Here is an 18304-nt window from a genome sequence, read left to right on the forward strand (position 1 = left end):
AGATTTCACTTGATGGGTGCAGATTGCAGAAGGAGAAAAAACTCAGCTTGGGAACATATATTGAAATTGCAATGGATTACGTCATCTTTTGCTCCTCTGGGCAACGAGGGTGACCCTGGCCTCCGCCACTGCCCTACAGAGCTCAGACTGATCGCCTCCTTTAGTCAGGCTAGGAACCCGTCTCAGTTGTAATTTCGCGGATGCGGGGAGAATAAGCGAAACGGACCACTTCCGGCCGAGACGGGCAACCCCGGCGAAGGCGAGCCCGGCTTCCCTTCGCTCTACCGGGTGTCGCGGCGAACCGCGTTTACTTCTGGAATATGGGCACCAAACGCAAAAGCTCGGCCTCGGCCGGGCGGCCGGACCCGCCCCCGGCCAAGCGGGTTCGAAGCACCGATGCCGCGGAATTCACCGGCGCCCGGTTCAAATTCCTCCTCCGCGATTCCAACACCGCGATGAAAGGTCAGCCAGCCACGCCGCTCTCAACGTCCCCACGTGGATTCAGTCGAGTTGATCTCTCCGCTGCAAAGAGCTGTGCGGTGGCCACAAGCTGCATGTTACTAATATGCGAACAGTAGCTGAATATTTGAATGCAAATTAAGTTGTCTGTAATACATGTGTCCCGGACAACAACGTGGTGTCCAGAAGCGAGAGACAAGCTTAAAATTGATTCTGTGTCCTTCGATTCTGAGCAAAAGGATTGTGAATTCTTTGTATAGACAGCTGTTATTGCGAGTTACAATTGATAAAAAGAATTATAAAAGGGAGCGTGTGGGGGGTGGGGAAGGTTACATTTATTGGAAGGCAGGCAGTCTTCAATAGATATAGTAAACACTGATAGATTTTCCAATTGCCATCCTTGGTATCATGGCATGCTCCTGCATTGTTTTAACACAAATTGCCAACTTTTTCGCTTTTGCTCCTAGTATTACGTTTGTCTTGTCAACCTCTGCATTTGAAGGTCTTTTTTTCCATAACTTGTTTCCCAAAGGCTGTATTGGTAAAATATTGATAACAATAAAGAAAGAAATCAAAGTTCACTTTCCAGCTCTGTTATGGAAAAATGAGGTAGTTAATAAATTGGGAGCCTGAAATACAAACTACTACTTGAATAAAACCAATTTACCTGCCAATTATAATTAGTTGAAGTAAAGAAGAACATGTCCAGCATGATTTGAAAGAAGAATCAAATGTATGTTTTGTTCCAGGTTTGGAGATGTTCATAGCCAAAGCTAAATTACTACCGTCAAATGAGCAATATGATGTAGTGGAAGGATACATAAAAGTTTCGATTGAATGTGTAGAAATTTTTAAACTTCTGGATGGTGAAAGGCGTCCTGACAGTGAGGTCAGTGTTTCAATTGATGAGAGCTGTCACAGGCTCCTGTTAGGTAGTGTTTTTGTGCTATTAAGAATGAACACTGAATTCTGCTGTGTGCCATTTGTGATTATTTTACTCATTTAAAAGTGTCTTTGCACTCCTATACTTGCTAGGGAGTTAACCCTTAGTGAATTTTATTTCTGCAATCCTTTCTAAAAATTTCACGCAATGTTTTAAAAGTATTTTTCTTCTTATGAATAATGAATTTCCTAGCTGTTTCTTACAGTGCTGGGATGCTCATGGAGATACTTTTAATTCAGAAATGGGCAATGCATCCAGGTCTTGTTGGACTGTAATTCCCATTGGCCACGTTGGTTAGGCTTGTCCCCATATTGCTGTTCCTGCAATAAAGTGTTGCAAATAGCAGTATACTTTGGGTTTTAGAGATGGGGTATTATACTTCTGGTACTGGACTGGACCTAGAGTAGATACTAAATATAAATGTGCGTTCTAAATGAGGTAGTAGAGTTCTAGCAAAGAAATTGGCATGGATGAGCATTTGTCCCATTAGTGGAAAGGTTTCAATAATTTATTTGTACAATTTGTACTAAACGTGTCAGCAACATCCTTTTTGTAACAATTATAAAAGATATTACTATCCTTTATGTTTTAGACCAGGGACACAAAATCTTTTTCTACTGGATCATTGATCTAGTCACAGTCACTCATAAAGTATTTAAAGGATAGTAAACAGCTTGATCTGAAGCTGATGTAGTGCAAGTGTAGAACCTGTGGAAGTCCTGTCCACTGACTGGATAAACATTTTCCATACTGTTTTCTGATAGGATTCCCTTTAAAAATGAGGAATAAGTTGGCTGTTCATCAGTCTGTCCTCAAGTTGACTTCAAGTGAAGACTTTCCAGTATCCCTATTTAATAAGATATTTAAAGAGTTCATAGAATTAAACAAAATAGGCAGATAGGTTTCCCATATGCCTTTTAAACAAAAACACCATAGTAACTAGTAACTAAAGCTTTGGAAATTTTCATTAGGATCATGTTGTCTTATATTCTTGTATGGACCGCACCAGTAGAGGCTAAACCAATTTCATTGTATACATAATGTACAATGACAATAAAAGCTTTGAATTTGAATTTGAATTTGAATTTGAGTGTTGTTGCAATCCAAAGCCTTGTCTGGGTATAATTTAATTTAGCAGCAGAGGGTTTTTCTAAGAACATTGCAAAGCTTCCTTTCCTGTTGAAGTACATTTTGTTTAGAATGCTGAGTTCTATTTGTATCTTAAAAAGACATGTTGGGATGTTTGAAATTTTGCAGATGCTGCTAATTTTTCAAGCTCTAGAAAATATTTTGCTGCGAACAGCAAGTGATCTGTCCCATTTTCGTGTTGTGGGGATGAATATAGTAAAGAAGTTGATTAACAGTTACATGAAATTAATTTATGCTGCCTTGTATTCTGAAACTCATAGGTAAGTTCCTTGTTTAAAACAAACCATTGTTTAGAACTGCGGTAGAATAAAATTTTCATTGCTCAGTACTATGTTTATGCTTTGTCCACCAGGAATAACAAAGCACTCTTTAATACTGATTTAAAACTATTTTACAGAAAAACTGTAGTGACATTCTACATTGTAATCCTGTGTTGAATCTGGAGACTAGAATAATCAATTTTAACGCCCGTCTCTGTCACTTTAGGAACATTTTATTTGTATAAACTTCTTTATTTTGCTTTGTGGTTCGTTGATTATCGTTTTATTCTCCATACATTAAAAAAAAATCTAGAATAAAGAATAAGTTTAAATATATAGCTTCATATTTACAACGTTCATCTAGTCTGAAATTACGTATGTTTTCTGATATTATAAAACCCAGATGGTGCAGCATTTATAGAACTGAAAATGGTGTTACTTCAAAAATCTGCTGTGTTCTGTCTTGTCATTTTCATATGGCAGGGTCTGTCTTGAAATCAGAATTTAATGAATTTTAACCAGAAAAATATTTATACTACAGTGTTCATTCATAAGTCTTTACTTACTTTCTCTCTTTCTCTCTCTCTCTCTCTCCCCCCTCCCTCCCCTCCCCTCCGTTCTCTCTTCTCTCTCACAGACAGACAGACAGACAGACACAGACAAACCCATACACATTTGCAAAATGGCACTATATTCATGAAATATTTTTTTTAAAAAAATCTGACAGGGTTATTGAATTTTGGCAGTTATTGGTGCTTCCCATAAAGCGCTAGGCTTTTTCAAACTTCAGTCCTAAAGCGCTTTTATCAAATCTGTTTTGATCTACTATGAAAGCTTTAGTAATAATCAAGATATCTTCATTTCATGCATATTGATGCATGCATACAGCCATCTTCCTATTAAAATATTTGGGGCATATTTTAAATATAGAAGATAAATATACGAGATCATAGTAAATGAATAATAACTTTAGCAATGCTATATTACTATTTAATCTGGGCCCATAACTGGCTAATGTGTTTCCATTATATACTATATGAACTCTGTATAGGGTAATACTTTTGTATTGCTTTGTAGTTAGCATATATCTATATTTATACATGTAAAGTAACATGAAATACAGCTTGCTGTAATTAAGTTCCCTTGAAATTTTTTGTGTCTGGTTAAAGTACTTGTGTTTAGATTGACTGAGGCATCTGCTCGCTTAGCTAACTAAAATGAACAAACACCAAAGGTGTCCTCACTTTTTAATTTTTCATTCATTAGTTTGTTTGCCAACATTGCTTAAATATTGTTCCCTGTTCTAACTGTCTCTCTTTACAGACTGTCTCGTCTGTGTCTAACTTTGCTATCAGCAATGGTGACACAGGGATCAGATGCTGCCAGAGATGTCTATAGCCACTTCGATTTCAATAATAAATTCTTACCTAATTTAGTGAAGAAGAGAGACTATAAGGTAAGAAAGCAAAAAGTCTGCCATGAGAATTAACTGATGGCTTATGCTTTTTCATCTCATTTTCAAAACAAAGCTGTGGTCAAAAGAAAAGCTCTTTTTTATGAGACAAGTTGTTCCTTTTTAAAAAAATCAGTCACCCATGTGCAACTCATAAAAGAAACTTGTCATCCTCTACATGATTTAGTACATTCATATACCATTTGTACAAAATAGCCTCCTTGTTTTTAAAAAAGTTGGCAGCTACAATTTTGAGATAAATCATATTTTTTGCAATGCAGGGACCCTAGTTCATATAAAAATCCTTAAAATTAAAAAGACAATGAAGCAAAGTCATGAGATTTTCACAGCAAACCCATAGACATATGTAAATTCAGCCTGTACATTCAGATTTTAAGAAGTACAGTACAGAATAGATTTCTGAAAAATGCCATGCTTGTCTGGAGAGATCACACATTTGAAGTAAAGAAGAAAAGCTATCACTTCTAGAAAAAAAAAAGCTTACTTAGATTTTTGATATGCTAGTTTTCTGTATGCAAGCAGAATTTTGTTCTAAATTGGTTGTGCCCAACCTTTGGCCATCTTGATTGAAGATTATGAGTATTGCAGTCTAACATAGTTGAATGGCAGGTAATTAGAGAAGGTTGATTTAATACATGTGACTCTTGCATCCTTGGGAATTGTGTCATTTGAGTTTTATGCAAGCATAATAGTCAAATAAGCATAATAGGCAGCCAGAATAGTAGAAACTTCTACTTATCTAAACTATTATGGGCTCACGGTCAAGAGCATGATTTTAGATATATAGATGTAAGATCCTGATAAGTACAAAACAAGAAAGTTAAGGTACTGTATTTTATGAAATGTGCAATAGATACACAAATATTGGTACTTTTATGAATTAATTCTCATATATACTGAACATCTTTTAATATTTATTTAGGGTAAACCTGATATCCGTACAGCATACATCCAATATGCCATTTCCTTTTTAATTGCTGGCGACCATTCTATCCTTGTGCAGGTTCTGGAGTTAAAAGGTATTTTACAAGTATTCCTAAATTATTTGTTGATGTGGGAAGAATATGTATAATGGATTTCATGATACCTAGATCAAGGTTTTTGCAATCATTGCTTATTTCCATATGTTCTTGTTTTGTTTTCCCATCAAAACAAAACAAAATTCTTGAGGCATATAATGTAATAATAGAAAAGCTTTGGAAAGCCTCTGTGGCTCTTAAAGTAATAAACTTGGGGTTGAGGGTCAAGCACCACTGCAGTAATAAAAAAAAACTAGGGTTCCTCTAACCAGAGAGTGTGCTAAGGGCCAGGAAAGCATCTGCCCAAGAATTATAAATATTTCTGTAAGGCACTATGGAATTAGTTCACAATATTAACTTTCTTTTTGCTGTGTTACATGCTCCCTGTTTATGAGTTTGGTTTATGTTGTCAACATACTGTATTCTGATGTAACTGGCAAAGCTTTGCAAAATTGATTTAATTAAAATGTTTACTGTATTTCAGGCATAATGTTATCCTTTTTAATTTTTTTTAGATTTCATTCCAGATATTATTAGGACAGGGTTAAAAGAAGATAGAATTTCCACAATTAACCTTCTGCTTTCAACTTTGGAAACTAAGGTATACTCTGCAAATATTTTTGTTCTTTATACTGTATGTTCTTTGACTGTTGAAATATCTTCATTGTGGTTTTTCAGGCAATCTCTGATTACCATTTTATTTTGCTGTACTTAAGAACTTATCAGCATTTCAGGTGTAGAGCTTTTTGCTTGATTTGCTTATACTTTTAAGTAACTTATGTTTTTTTAAATAAACAAAAAATTAAAGTTGCAAATGAATGCAACAGTGGCATTAAAATTGTTTATGATACTTCTGACAGTTCCCATAGATGTAATAGCACACTTGTGGCCTGACTTAAGAATTTTGAACTATTGTGTTAAAATGTTGTGTTATTTGTAGGTGGTTCTCAATAAAGATATCAGTAAGACCCAGAAAGTACACTTTTTTACCTCAGAAATACTGAACCACATTGCTTCACTCTATCGCTGGAATGGAATTACTGATGTCAGCACAGTGGATGTCAAGGTATAATAATCTTCTTATAACAATCTTATAATAAGACATGTTGTTACATGCCACCACTCAAGGAGCCTTGGTAGTATAGTGGTCTAAAGCACCCTGTTATTAAGACCAGCTGCCTGCAATTACTGCAGGTTTGAATCTCGCCAGGCTCAAGGTTGACTCAACCTTCCATCCTTTCTAAGGTAGGTAAATTGAGGACCCAGTTGTGGGGGTAATAAGCTGACTTTGTATAAATATACAAAAGAATGAAGGCTATTGCTTAGCACATTGTAAGCCGCCCTGAGTCTCCGGAGAAGGGCGGCATATAAATCAAATTAAAAAAAAAAAAAAGGAGGAAAATGAAAGGCCATACCAAGCTCATAGTTTGCCTAGTAAGGTGAAAATAGTTTGCCATTAGGAATAGTAATCTGGGCTATTTTTGAGGAAATGTTATCCAGTTTCAATGCTCCAATGTCAGCAGCCAGGTTTATACAACCAGGCAGAATCTATACCAGACTGACACAGTATGGGTATCTTCAGGTATGTTGAAATTGCACCACCCAGAATTACCCAGCCTGATTGGGGAAGCACTAGAAACATTTAAGAGCAGAACCTGCAATCTTCTACTTTGTGCTCTGAAAATACTGAATAAGCAAATGTGGTAAACTGACTGTTTTTCTTCAATTTGTTAATTTGATGCAGGCTTCCCAGGAGTGTGAAGAACCAGGAAAGCTTTTAGTGAGAGAACTGGTTCATAAATTTTTAATGAATCTTTGTTGTTCTCTGAAACATGGCATTAACTTTTATGATCCAAGTCTTGGCACATCTGGCAGGTAAAGCATTCAGTTATTCAGTGTTAAAGTCCAGTTATATTTTGTAGTTTTATTTAGAGCTAAATTGTTTGAAGTATTTTCTTCAGTGTTGCCTCATCTTTTGTGAATGGTAAGAGTGTTGGTTATTCTATGTTGTAATTTCACAGGACAAGAGCAAGATTTTTATCCCTTGGTCTATTCTAGAAGCAAAATTTCTACTGGTTTTGGTCATATAGTCTTCAGCAAACTGCATCTTTTAAGCATAAAAATCTGTTAAGTCCTGTTTTCTTTTTCCTTTCCTCCATCTTTCTGGCAACTTCTTCTACAGTGGGCAATGTCTGAAGTCTGCATATTAAACCAATAGCATTTAGTTAATTAATCTGCATGTTTGCATGTAAATTGGAATTACCACATGATAGCATAAATAACCGAAGGATTTATGCAATAGTAGTAAGATATTTTAGAAGGGGTAAATCTCAGGCTAACAAAATTATGTTCTAAATATGTTCTTTTTTCATTCCAGTTCATAATATTTTGTGAGTGCAGAGGTTTGTTGAATGCCTTTCACAGTGTTTGACAACGTAATTTTAGTCACTTAGGGTTTCTACTGGTTTGGCATGATTGATCATCTGCTATTATATGTAGCTGACCTGCTGAAATACAGCAAAGTTAGTCATTTTTATACACTGCAGGTTAATTTTTTTATTTCTTGTTATGCAAAAAAATTGAAAAGCAGTACATGAAATGGGTAAATCTGACTCCAAAAGGAAACAAAAATAAATACTTCATTGAACAAGTTCAGCCCCCTCCCCCCATATGTATGGTTTATAACAGGGGTCCCCAACCCTCACTTCTGGGCCATGAGCCATTCGGAACCAGGCTGCAGATGTAGCGTGCGAGAGCGCATGTGTCCCTATTTGCACAAGCAGTAGTCAAGTGCATGCACTCCCGCTTGCCAGCCACTCCCACAGAACCATCCCCACTCTCACTGGTCCCCAGTGCTGGAAAGGTTAACTCTGTTTTATAATTCTCCATCCTACTATCCTCCAAAATAGATGAGATAGATGAGAAAAGCTAACTTACCATAACTCCTGCCCATTGATAGCATCTGCAGCATAGATTCTGATCACTGATTGTCGATGATATATTACTATATTCTATTAAAGTGATGCTTCTTTCAAACTTATTATTTTGTTAGAGGAGGTAATTTGGTTCTGCTGCGCTTTCTTCTGAGTCTAAAGACTGCTGTAGAAGATGAGATGATTGCTGATCTTATGGTGAACATTTTCAAAGTATGCCCAGATTTACTGAACAGATACTTTAAGGAATCCCAGTATTCTTTTGTTCCGAGACTAAAATCTGCATGGCTAGACAACATGAAATTGCTGAGAAAGGTAAGAACTACTTGAAAAGTATGTATTTAGTACATGAAAATGACCCTTATCAACATTTCTCTTGTTATAATGACAGTTATTGAAGTGTCTCTATGTGAACAGGACTATATTTGCCCTCTTATATTTGATGGTAAGTCAGAAAGAAATTCATTTTAATTAATGGGTTGTGGAAGGATGGATAAATGGCAAAGTAATCAGACTTCGGAGCTCTCTTGTGCTTCTCTCAAGACTTTGCACAATAGTAAAAGTAAATAACTTGAGCTGGGCTGAGAGAGAGTGACTAGCCCACAATCACCCAACCAGCTTTTATGGCCAAGGTGGGACTAGAATTCCAGTATCCTGATTTCTAGGCCAACACTTTAACAACTAGACCAAACTGGCTATCTATCCTGCATATATTACATCAAATAATTGAGGGCAAAGTAATTCAAAAGTATATTATTTAGATACAGTATAATTTAAAAATCTCACAATCTCAACTTGTACAAATCTCCTTCCCCCCCCCCTCTTCTAAATAATATCTGCATTTTTTATCTGATCTGCAGATTTTAAATCACTGCAGATCTCACAGGTAAGAATTATTTTTAAAAATTCTTGTATTATTTATGTGGACAGGATCAGAAAGAAAGGCTATATTAAAACAAATGTAGCTTAATTTGAGTAAGTTCAAATCAGATTTGAATCACTCTTTCAGTCTAACCTCACAGGGTTGTTGTTGTGGAAAAATAGGTGGATGAAGGAGTATTATGTATGTTCGCTACCTGGAGTTACTTATAAAAGTAATAAAGGCAGGATAAAAACATAATAAATAAATAATGCAGAAGTGTATTGTAAGCTTGTATTGGTTTCAAATATGCAAATTAATATTGTGATCAAAATGCAAATGTAAAAGATCTATATTTCTTAACTCGTTGGGATTATTTATAGTCTAGTTATATAAATTTCTGCCTGGAAAAAAATATTAGTGAATTCAGTGAGGTTTCTCCTCTCCCACGTAGTAAATCACAGTACATCTGTAAGATTGCAAACTTATGCATTTAGATTTTGTTTATTTTGAAAGGGAAAAAAGTTGGAAAAACATTCCAACTCAGTGCCATTCATACCTCTGATCAAATCATCGTAGTCATATCCAGTAATTATAAATTCAACCTGTTAAAATATCAGTTAGGTTTGGAAGTGCCAATGCAATTGGTATAATATAGGCTTCTTATGATTTAATAAGTGAGCCCCCTCACTTATGCATCTGCTGAGTTTTATAAATTAACTGTAAAAGCAATTCCTTGTACAGTCTATTATAATAATCCTGCCTAGCTTCCAGTAATGCACGGATAAGCCACACTATGCCAACATTTGCATAATTTCTTTAATTGTGAAGGAAGTGGAGACCATTGCTCTTGTTTTCTGTTACAATCCTCCTCATCTTGCAGATGCTTCCCTGACTGCTGAAACTTCCCAATGGAGGAATGATTCCCATGATATTTTCTCATGGGATTTGATAGAAGTATGGGAAGCCGGATACAACAGCTAGAGAGATGACATTTATAGTAAAAGACAAAATCCCTTTTGGCAGCCTCTTAATTTAATTACAAAAATGCCACCTTAAATCCATGAAAAAGTCATGCAGATTCTCTACTCTTTGAGTACGTTTCAAAAGCACACTGTTTTCATCAAACTAAATGAGAACTAAGAACACCATCCTATAGAGAAGTTTCCATTGAAGTTCATGCGTTTCAGAAGTTTGAAATGAAAAGAGCCAGAACAATAAACAGGAAGTGGGATTGTAATATGTGGGCAGCTAAATGTATTCTTGTGTGTTTTCAGTGCTTAATTGCTGTAATCTGCTCACAGTCCTTTAGGAGTGCACTATTAACTCAGGAGAGGTGATTAAATATAGTAGTGGCCAATGTATGATTATCTTTCCCTGTGTTTATTGAATTCTTATATCATTGTACCAGATCCGCTCTATAGATTGAATTACTGGTAAGCCTTTGAACTAAAGATTATCTTGGTAATGTGTTATTTGGTGCTACGTATCACTAGTTATTTGTGGAAAATGTAGCCAGCCTGAAAGATATTAGATCAGCCTTCTCTTGTGTATCCTACCAGCTTGGTGGACCTTGGTTGCTATAATTTTATGTGAGTGTGGTTTGTGGGGGACAGACATAGGAAAATGTAATAAAAGATGATGGAGAATGTTTGGGAAAGATCATTAATAGATGCTTCTCTGATTTCAAACGGTGACAATGATTTAAGTAAAATCTTCAAAATCAAGTGAGAGTAGAGTTAATAGAAAAGGATTATTCATATCTCTAATCCTTCTCCCCTGCCCCCATCCCTCCAATTTATTTTTAGTATGCCTAAAAAAGCATTGAGGGGTTCTAGGGTTTTGTTCTTTTTATCTTGTCTTCTATGCTACCGCTCACTGCTGATAATCTGAAAATGCAGAGAATATATATATATATATACAGTATATTGAGAGATTCTTGATCAAATGTCAAATTTGTATGGCCCAGACAGAAGTGCCTTATGACAAAAATCACTAAAACACCACAGTAAGAGCCATAAAGGTTGACTCAGCCTTCCATCCTTTCGAAGTCCGTAAAAGGAGGACTCATGTTTCTGTGGGCAATATGCTGACATTGTAAACCACTTAGAGAGGGCTGTAAAGTGCTATGGGGCAGTATATAAGCATAAATGCTATTGCTATAAACTTCTAACATACCAAGTAGGAAAACCAGCAATGTACTGCTGTGGCATGTTACAGTGGCAAGAAAACCCATGTATGTTCTGCAGTGCTGAAGCCTATTTTTGCTGATGATTACTTTTGTTCTGGCATGTAGACCTAAGTTGGTTTTTAGTGCAAGGGAAGTATAGCATTTGAATCCCATGTTTTCAGAACTTGCTGAATATTGTTTTTTCAGCAAGATCTGCAAACATGGGATTCAAATGCTATACTTGAATGCTATACGTCCCTAATTAGCGTAAAACTAGTAAATTTTCCTGCTTCAGTAATGATCTCTCCTGCCAGTGTTTTCACTTCTACATTTTTTCTTTTCATGTGCAATTGGGCATTTAGACCATCATGAATCTGGCTGAATTGGCTACAGCCACTATTGCATCACTTGGGTTTGTGTATCTATATTATATACTTATTTGTAAATACGTGTTTTGTGTTTTTAATTTCAGATCTATGAGGCTCAGCCAGACATTTCCAATGCTTTTAAAACCACTGAGTTTATTCCACTTCCTAAATTGCTTTCTATGGTGAAAGTGACTACAGTACCTGCAGTGTGCAACAAAGCCATGTTTACCCAAGGTTTAAATGTAAGAACTTAGACCACAAGATGATGATGGTGTTTTCCATTAAATTGTGTCCGACTCTTGGCGATTCTATGGGCCAAGTGTCTCCATATCTTCTGATTTTGCACTACTTCTTTGAGTTGTTCTATGCTCTGGCTTGTGTCAGCTTTGATGTTGCCACACTCTTAAGTATGATCTTTCTCTTCTCTCTCCTACTTTCCCTCTGCTACTGTACTTACAGTATATTTTGAAAAACAAAACAAAAGAAAAAGAATTGCATCATGCACCAATCCATGCAGTTCTTAGGCTGATACTCTCCCACTTTCTCCTTCAGGGTGGTCAGAAAAGGCATGTGGAGATTTTTGTCTTAATAGCATTAGGTCTGTCCAGCAATTAATTTTAACTATGGCTTATTAAAACAAGGCCCCGTTAAAATGTAGCATGTTGTTTGTTTTATTAATCTGCAAATAAAAATAACCTCAGTGTTAGAATGCAGTGCTAACAGTAAGAATAAAAGTCAGAGCTTCCAATTTGCTCTGAATGGCACTAATAAAGAACTTCACTTTTGAACATATAGTAGAAAGAGATCATTATTAACAATATTAGCATTATTATCCTAGCTAGGTAAGGTCTACTCTATATTTTGAACATTATTTGGAAAAAATATTTTTAAACACTTGTGTGTGGCACTTCTTTAAGGCAGCTGTATATTTTTCCAAGTTTGTAAATGAGTTTGAAAAGATACCATTGTTTTAATAAGTTGAACTCATTTAAAGCATTACTTCATTTTGCAATCTTCCATGCTTCTGAATAACACAGTACTGTATATTGCTATATTATTGAAAAGTAATAATAATCTTTGGGCAGCTTGAGACCACATTGTTTGCCTAATCCACATGCAAGATAAAATGGACAAGTAGAAATGTGCAGTATCTGAAATTCTTGAAACAAGGTGGAAACAGACATGTTTTTTTAAAATAAATTTATTGTCAGAGAACTACTGTTACATGTAACAAGTAAATCATTTCAATTTCTGTTTATAACTGAGCAGATAGACAGGAAAGTTTATTAACCAAATATATACTCTCCCTCCAGCTTTGTTGTTTTGTAAACTTTTATTATCTTGGTATCTGTGTCCACAACATAATATCCATTTCTTCCTGTCTATTTTCATTTTACCTTAAGAATTATGGGTGTAAGAACATGGATGCTTTCATGTTAGTATCACATTTTTCAATCAGTATCTTCACTATCATGTGATTTGTTTGTTCCTTTTTTATTTATATCCCACCTATATTATTTTTACAAACATACTACATCAGGACTTTTAAAACCTGATTTATTGAATAAGCCAAAGAAGAATCTGGTTCAAATATTGCAGTAACGCCATAAACAAACCACATTATCGTATAGTACAGTATATGAATACAACCAGTAGCTCCAGTTCCTTGCTTGGCATCTTCTGTTAATTTTAAACAGCAATTAATTGCAATATTTCATTGGATCATATTGGCTGTGGATGATGCAACTGATAGTCCAACATATCCAAAGCATACTATTTTGCAGAAAATGATAATTGATTTCCCTAAGAAAGGCACTACGTCAAAAGAGACTGAGCATGCTACTCTTTATATTTAAAGAGACATTTTGGGTTTATATCTTTTTTGGATTCGAATTCATTTGATGCATCCTTTTTCCCCTCTTTCTTCTTGTCTATACTTATAGTTGAATTGTTTTCCCTTCATGTCTCTAGTTTGTTACTATTTAACCTTAGAGAACATAGTTAAATTGTGCAAGATGAAGATAAAGCTAAGTGATTGTTTCCATGTTTTAATTTTAGATAGCCAGTAAAACAGTGAAGCATACTATATTTTCACTGATAACAACTATTCTGAAAAGAGCACTGAAAAATATTGACTATTGTCAGAATGAGAAGATATGGGAGAAGTCAGAAATCTATACTCCACTAATCATGAAGGAATTCGTTCAGCAGTACCGGGAAGCACTTAGTAAGGTACAGTCTTAAAAAAAGAAATGAAAACAGGCTTGACTTGCTGTTTGATGAACAAGAAATGCTTCTGTCTTGATTCTTTCTCTTTTTTTTCTGGCAGCTGTAGATATAAATATCTAAAGGTATTTAATTAGGTGTTTTTTTCTTCAGTATATTGGCCTATATAGTACTATTGATTTGGAAGAAACTGTAAATGTTCTTTTGTTTTCACAAATTTAATTCCATGTTTATATTAGTGCCGAGTCTAAAAGTATAATTCTTAGAATAATGTGAAAAAGGCAAAATAACATTTTCTTAATTATACATTTGAAATATGGGGCAGCAGACATAGCCATAGATCTAATGGAGCTAGTACATATTTACGGTTTCCCTTTTTATTATTACCTTATCCTAGCAGCATTTGCAGCACTCCTTAATCATAGTCATACTAATGACATATATATGTCCTTGTGTCCAACATCTGTCATAAGTATGTATGATAATTGTCACACATGAATCCGTTTTACCCCCTGGCTACAAACGCCTATGCTTTAGAAGTTGTTTGGGAGCTACATTGGAATGAGTTTAAGAGCAAACAAGTAGGATATTAAATGGGACAAATCAAATTTGAATAAGGGAATAATAATAGATTAAAATAATTTACAGGAAAAATAATCTTTCTTGTTAATATATTCAAAACATTTGCAGGTAAATAACCTGCAAATTTTTGCATAAATTCAGATTTCTGATTTTTCTGCTGTACTTCTGCTTTGTACAACATAATATAATGATCTTGTTTAAAACCTAGCTTTTACCAGATATGACTAGCATAATTGCCGTCTGGCAGTCCTTTCTAAAGCAAGATAAGGCTCAGGAAGGACAGAAAGAGAAAGGAACAGAAGCTGCTTCTTATATGGAGGAAACAAATGAAACAAACAAAGAGCATGGTAAGGAATCTTTGGTCATTGTATGTACTTACAGATTTGTTCTCTTAATCCAGTGACTGAAAATATCTGATAATTCATGTTGGCCCTGAGCTGATCTTTGACAAGCTCTATTTAATGTGAAAGTTATATTTTAATAATATGTAATAAAATTACTAGATATCCTTTCTAAAACCCTTGTTTTATAGAGTGTTAACAACCCGGTCCTGTGCAAAATTCTGAATGAATAGATTCTTGCAGCAAAGCAATTAAGGAAGTTTTCTATAGAAGGCAAGCAGAAAGCAACTTAATGTCCTACTTTACATTTCACACTAATTCCTGTATAGTGTAAAGCACTATCGAATCACTGTTTTTTGGATTCATAGAATTGGCTATTTAATAAACCATGGTTTATAACCTACAGTGGCTATGTTGACAAACCATGCAAAGTCACTAACTAGCAAACCGTATTATTTAGAACAAAGCAAGAATCACTTGTCTCTTGAGAAATATATTCCTTAAGAATGTCTATGGAGATTCTCAGTCATCCAGGTCATGGTTGTCCCAAAGGTGCTTTTTTCAAGAGGCAACTGGACTTTCTGGTTTTTCTTTGAAGATGTTTTGCTTCTCATCCAAGAAGCTTCTTCAGCTCTGACTGGATGGTGGGGAATCCTTCCATTCCCCACTATCCAGTCAGAGCTGGGATGAGAAGTTAAATGTCTTCAAAGAAAAGACAGAAAGTCCAGTTGCCTCTTGAAAAAAGCACCTTTGGGACATATTCCTTGAGAGTTCTTAATTTTGCATATTCTGACTTGGCAGAGAAACAACCCTGCTAATGTTTCATTCCTTCTCATTTAGACAAAAAAGTTTTATGCATCAATACTTTGTAATTTCTTTCGTTTTCCACCAAAGAGTGCTATAACAATGCTGGCAGTGGTTACTGACCCAGAAGAGGGAGTAGAATTCATTCCAAGCACCAAAAGAGCCAGGCTTAAACTTTTAGAACTATCATTTTAATTCCCTAGATTTGCTGTCAGTTGATTCATTTTTAAATTACATATATTGGTGGCCTCTATTTTTCAGGATTGTACTATGTGTAGAGAAAAAAAATCACTCATATCATAAATGGGATTTTATTTTATGGCACTTCTTTGATTTTTTTTAATATCTGTCAATCTGTGATTTTTCTAGGCTTGGATGATGTAGAAATCACTCTTCTGAAAGCTGTTTTACTTCAAGTTATATGCCTTTATCAACAAGTTGTTCCTCACTTAGTAGCACAGAGCAACTTTGATTTTAGCAAATTAATAAAAGGTAATGTTAAGGATACTCTAGCTAAATGGGACTACACCAAAAATAATATTTATAAAAGAGGGTCTTGTCTAGCACTTTAGCTAGCAACCGGCAAGATAAGTATATTTACACCACTGCATGAGATGGGCTGCGATAGATAGATGATAGATAGATAGATAGATAGATAGATAGATAGATAGATAGATGATAGATAGATAGATAGATAGATAGATAGATAGATAGATAGATAGATAGATCGATCTGTGGGGTCCTTGGTAATCTCTGAGCTTGGTGGTTTTCTTGCAGATATTTCATTACCAAACTAGGTAAATCATCACTGCTAGAAGGGAGTTGGGTTTACTCTTATTTTTATATATTAGTGGCTTGCCCTGTCAGTGTTAGTGGGATTGTTCTTAGTGGTTCCTTGATTAGGTTGTTTATGGTTAGCTTGTCTGAATTGGTAGTCCCTTGATTGAGGTATTGTTTACTTCTTGACTATTGCTCCAAGGTTAATTTTGGTGTTACTCTTTGCTCATGTGAATGCTGATTTCGGGTGGGGAGGTATATTGGTTTTTTTGTTTCTTTTTGGCTTTTTGATTGTCTCTTTTGTACAATATGTAGGCATCGTTTATCTCTATATGGCTGTTGATGGCTGATTTTTTTGAATGCCAGGCTTCTAGGAATTCTCTGTTGTTTTTTAACTTGGCTTGATCTAGGATGCTCAGTTTCCCAATTGAAACTATGGTTGAATCTGTCCATGTGTTGTGAAATTAAGGAGTTTTCATCATGTCTTCTGACTGCTGCTTGGTATTCATAGATGTGCTCTGTTAGTCTTCTGTCTGTTTGTCCTACATAGTGGCTGTTATAGTCCTTATACTGCCATAGGTTGACTCCTGTTTTTTCTTCTGGGGCTCCTGGGATCAGGGTAAACTTGCAAGATTTGCAGCTTCTTTTCAACTGCTTTGCAACTTCAGGAACCACAGTCACAGTTGAAAGATGCAGATGAGTATTGAAAAAGTTGATTGAACTCTTGAGTTTGGTGCCCTAAAATTTTAGAATCTTCTCCCCAGGAAATCTTACATTTGGTGATTTCAATTCCAGATGAAGAACTTTTCATTTTCCCAAACTTTTAAAATTTATGTTAATATCAGTATTGTGATGGACAGGGGGAGACAGGATGTGAATCCCTTTAGTTATGTTTTAGGCTGAGGCATAGCACTACGATGCTATTAATGGAATTGGGAATGCAAAGCTGGGATGGGAGAGGAATAATTATCCTGACTCTCCTTGATGACTTGGTGGCTTTCAATATAATTGATTGTGGTATCTTCTGGACTGAGTACAGGAATTGGAAGTGGGAGACATGGAATTGTGGTGCTTCTTCTTTTTCCTCAGCCAGTTTCATTTGATAATTGGTAGAAAAGATAAAATTCAAAGGCCTTCTTTATGGGTGCCTCAGGGTTTTTTGGTTGTCCCTCTCCAGGTGAACCTACTGGGTGAGATAATTTGTTGGGTTCAATTATGATGATAAATCTTGTTCCAGCACTTTTGGGGGGGGGTATTGAGAAAGGATCAAACTCAACTGTAATAAGAGTGAGAGACTGCGTTCTTGGAACATCATTTCCACAGTGATTTTAAACAGCTTTGAAAACCTGGCTGTTCCTGCAGATCTTGAATTAGGGTAGTTGTCAAGGTCCTTTAGGCTAGGTTTAATATGGAAGACGAAGTATTTATCTGGGCTGCTGATGTCTTTTTTGATATTGTGCTTTTGTTGTCTTCTTTGTGTTGTCTTTTTGATACTCTCTCCCTGTTTAAATGTATAAGTCACCCACAATCTTTTTGGAGTCAAGCAGTTCTAGAAATTGAATAATTTATTGAACTGAAGTGAATACTTTACTTGGCCAAGTGTGATTGGACAAGGAATTTGTCTCCAGTGCAGAAGCTCTCAGGGTATATGTAAAGCAACAGAATAATAGTAATAATAATAATAATAATAATAATAATAATAATAATAATAATAATAATAATACCAATAAGAGGAGGGGAGTAAAGAAGATAACAAGAAGGATAAATAATTACACTAGATAGATAGATAGATAGATAGATAGATAGATAGATAGATAGATAGATAACAGTGTTGTGATGCTAAATTATTTTATTTATTATTAAATATATGCTGCCCATCTTGCTGTCCAAATATCTTAATGTGTAATGCTGCTTGGATTTTTTATTTACTTTGGTTATTT

General features: G+C 35.4%; 1 protein-coding gene across 1 annotated transcript in view; it reads left to right on the forward strand.

Annotated features, from left to right (window-relative positions):
• Positions 1–320: 320 nt before the first annotated feature.
• Positions 321–18304, forward strand: part of URB1 (URB1 ribosome biogenesis homolog) — a 60765-nt gene continuing 42781 nt past the window's right edge. Inside the window, exons 1-13 of the mRNA XM_070943560.1 lie at positions 321–462; positions 1209–1348; positions 2660–2811; positions 4135–4267; positions 5208–5304; positions 5820–5905; positions 6245–6370; positions 7049–7179; positions 8357–8552; positions 11739–11876; positions 13693–13866; positions 14651–14789; positions 15957–16079. Coding sequence (XP_070799661.1) covers positions 321–462; positions 1209–1348; positions 2660–2811; positions 4135–4267; positions 5208–5304; positions 5820–5905; positions 6245–6370; positions 7049–7179; positions 8357–8552; positions 11739–11876; positions 13693–13866; positions 14651–14789; positions 15957–16079 — 1777 coding nt within the window. The remainder of the gene's footprint in view (positions 463–1208; positions 1349–2659; positions 2812–4134; positions 4268–5207; positions 5305–5819; positions 5906–6244; positions 6371–7048; positions 7180–8356; positions 8553–11738; positions 11877–13692; positions 13867–14650; positions 14790–15956; positions 16080–18304) is intronic.

Source organism: Pituophis catenifer, unplaced genomic scaffold (assembly GCF_029215685.1).
Source record: "Pituophis catenifer annectens isolate HBS135680 unplaced genomic scaffold, rPitCat1.0.hap2 SCAF_4, whole genome shotgun sequence".
Lineage (NCBI taxonomy): Eukaryota > Metazoa > Chordata > Lepidosauria > Squamata > Colubridae > Pituophis > Pituophis catenifer.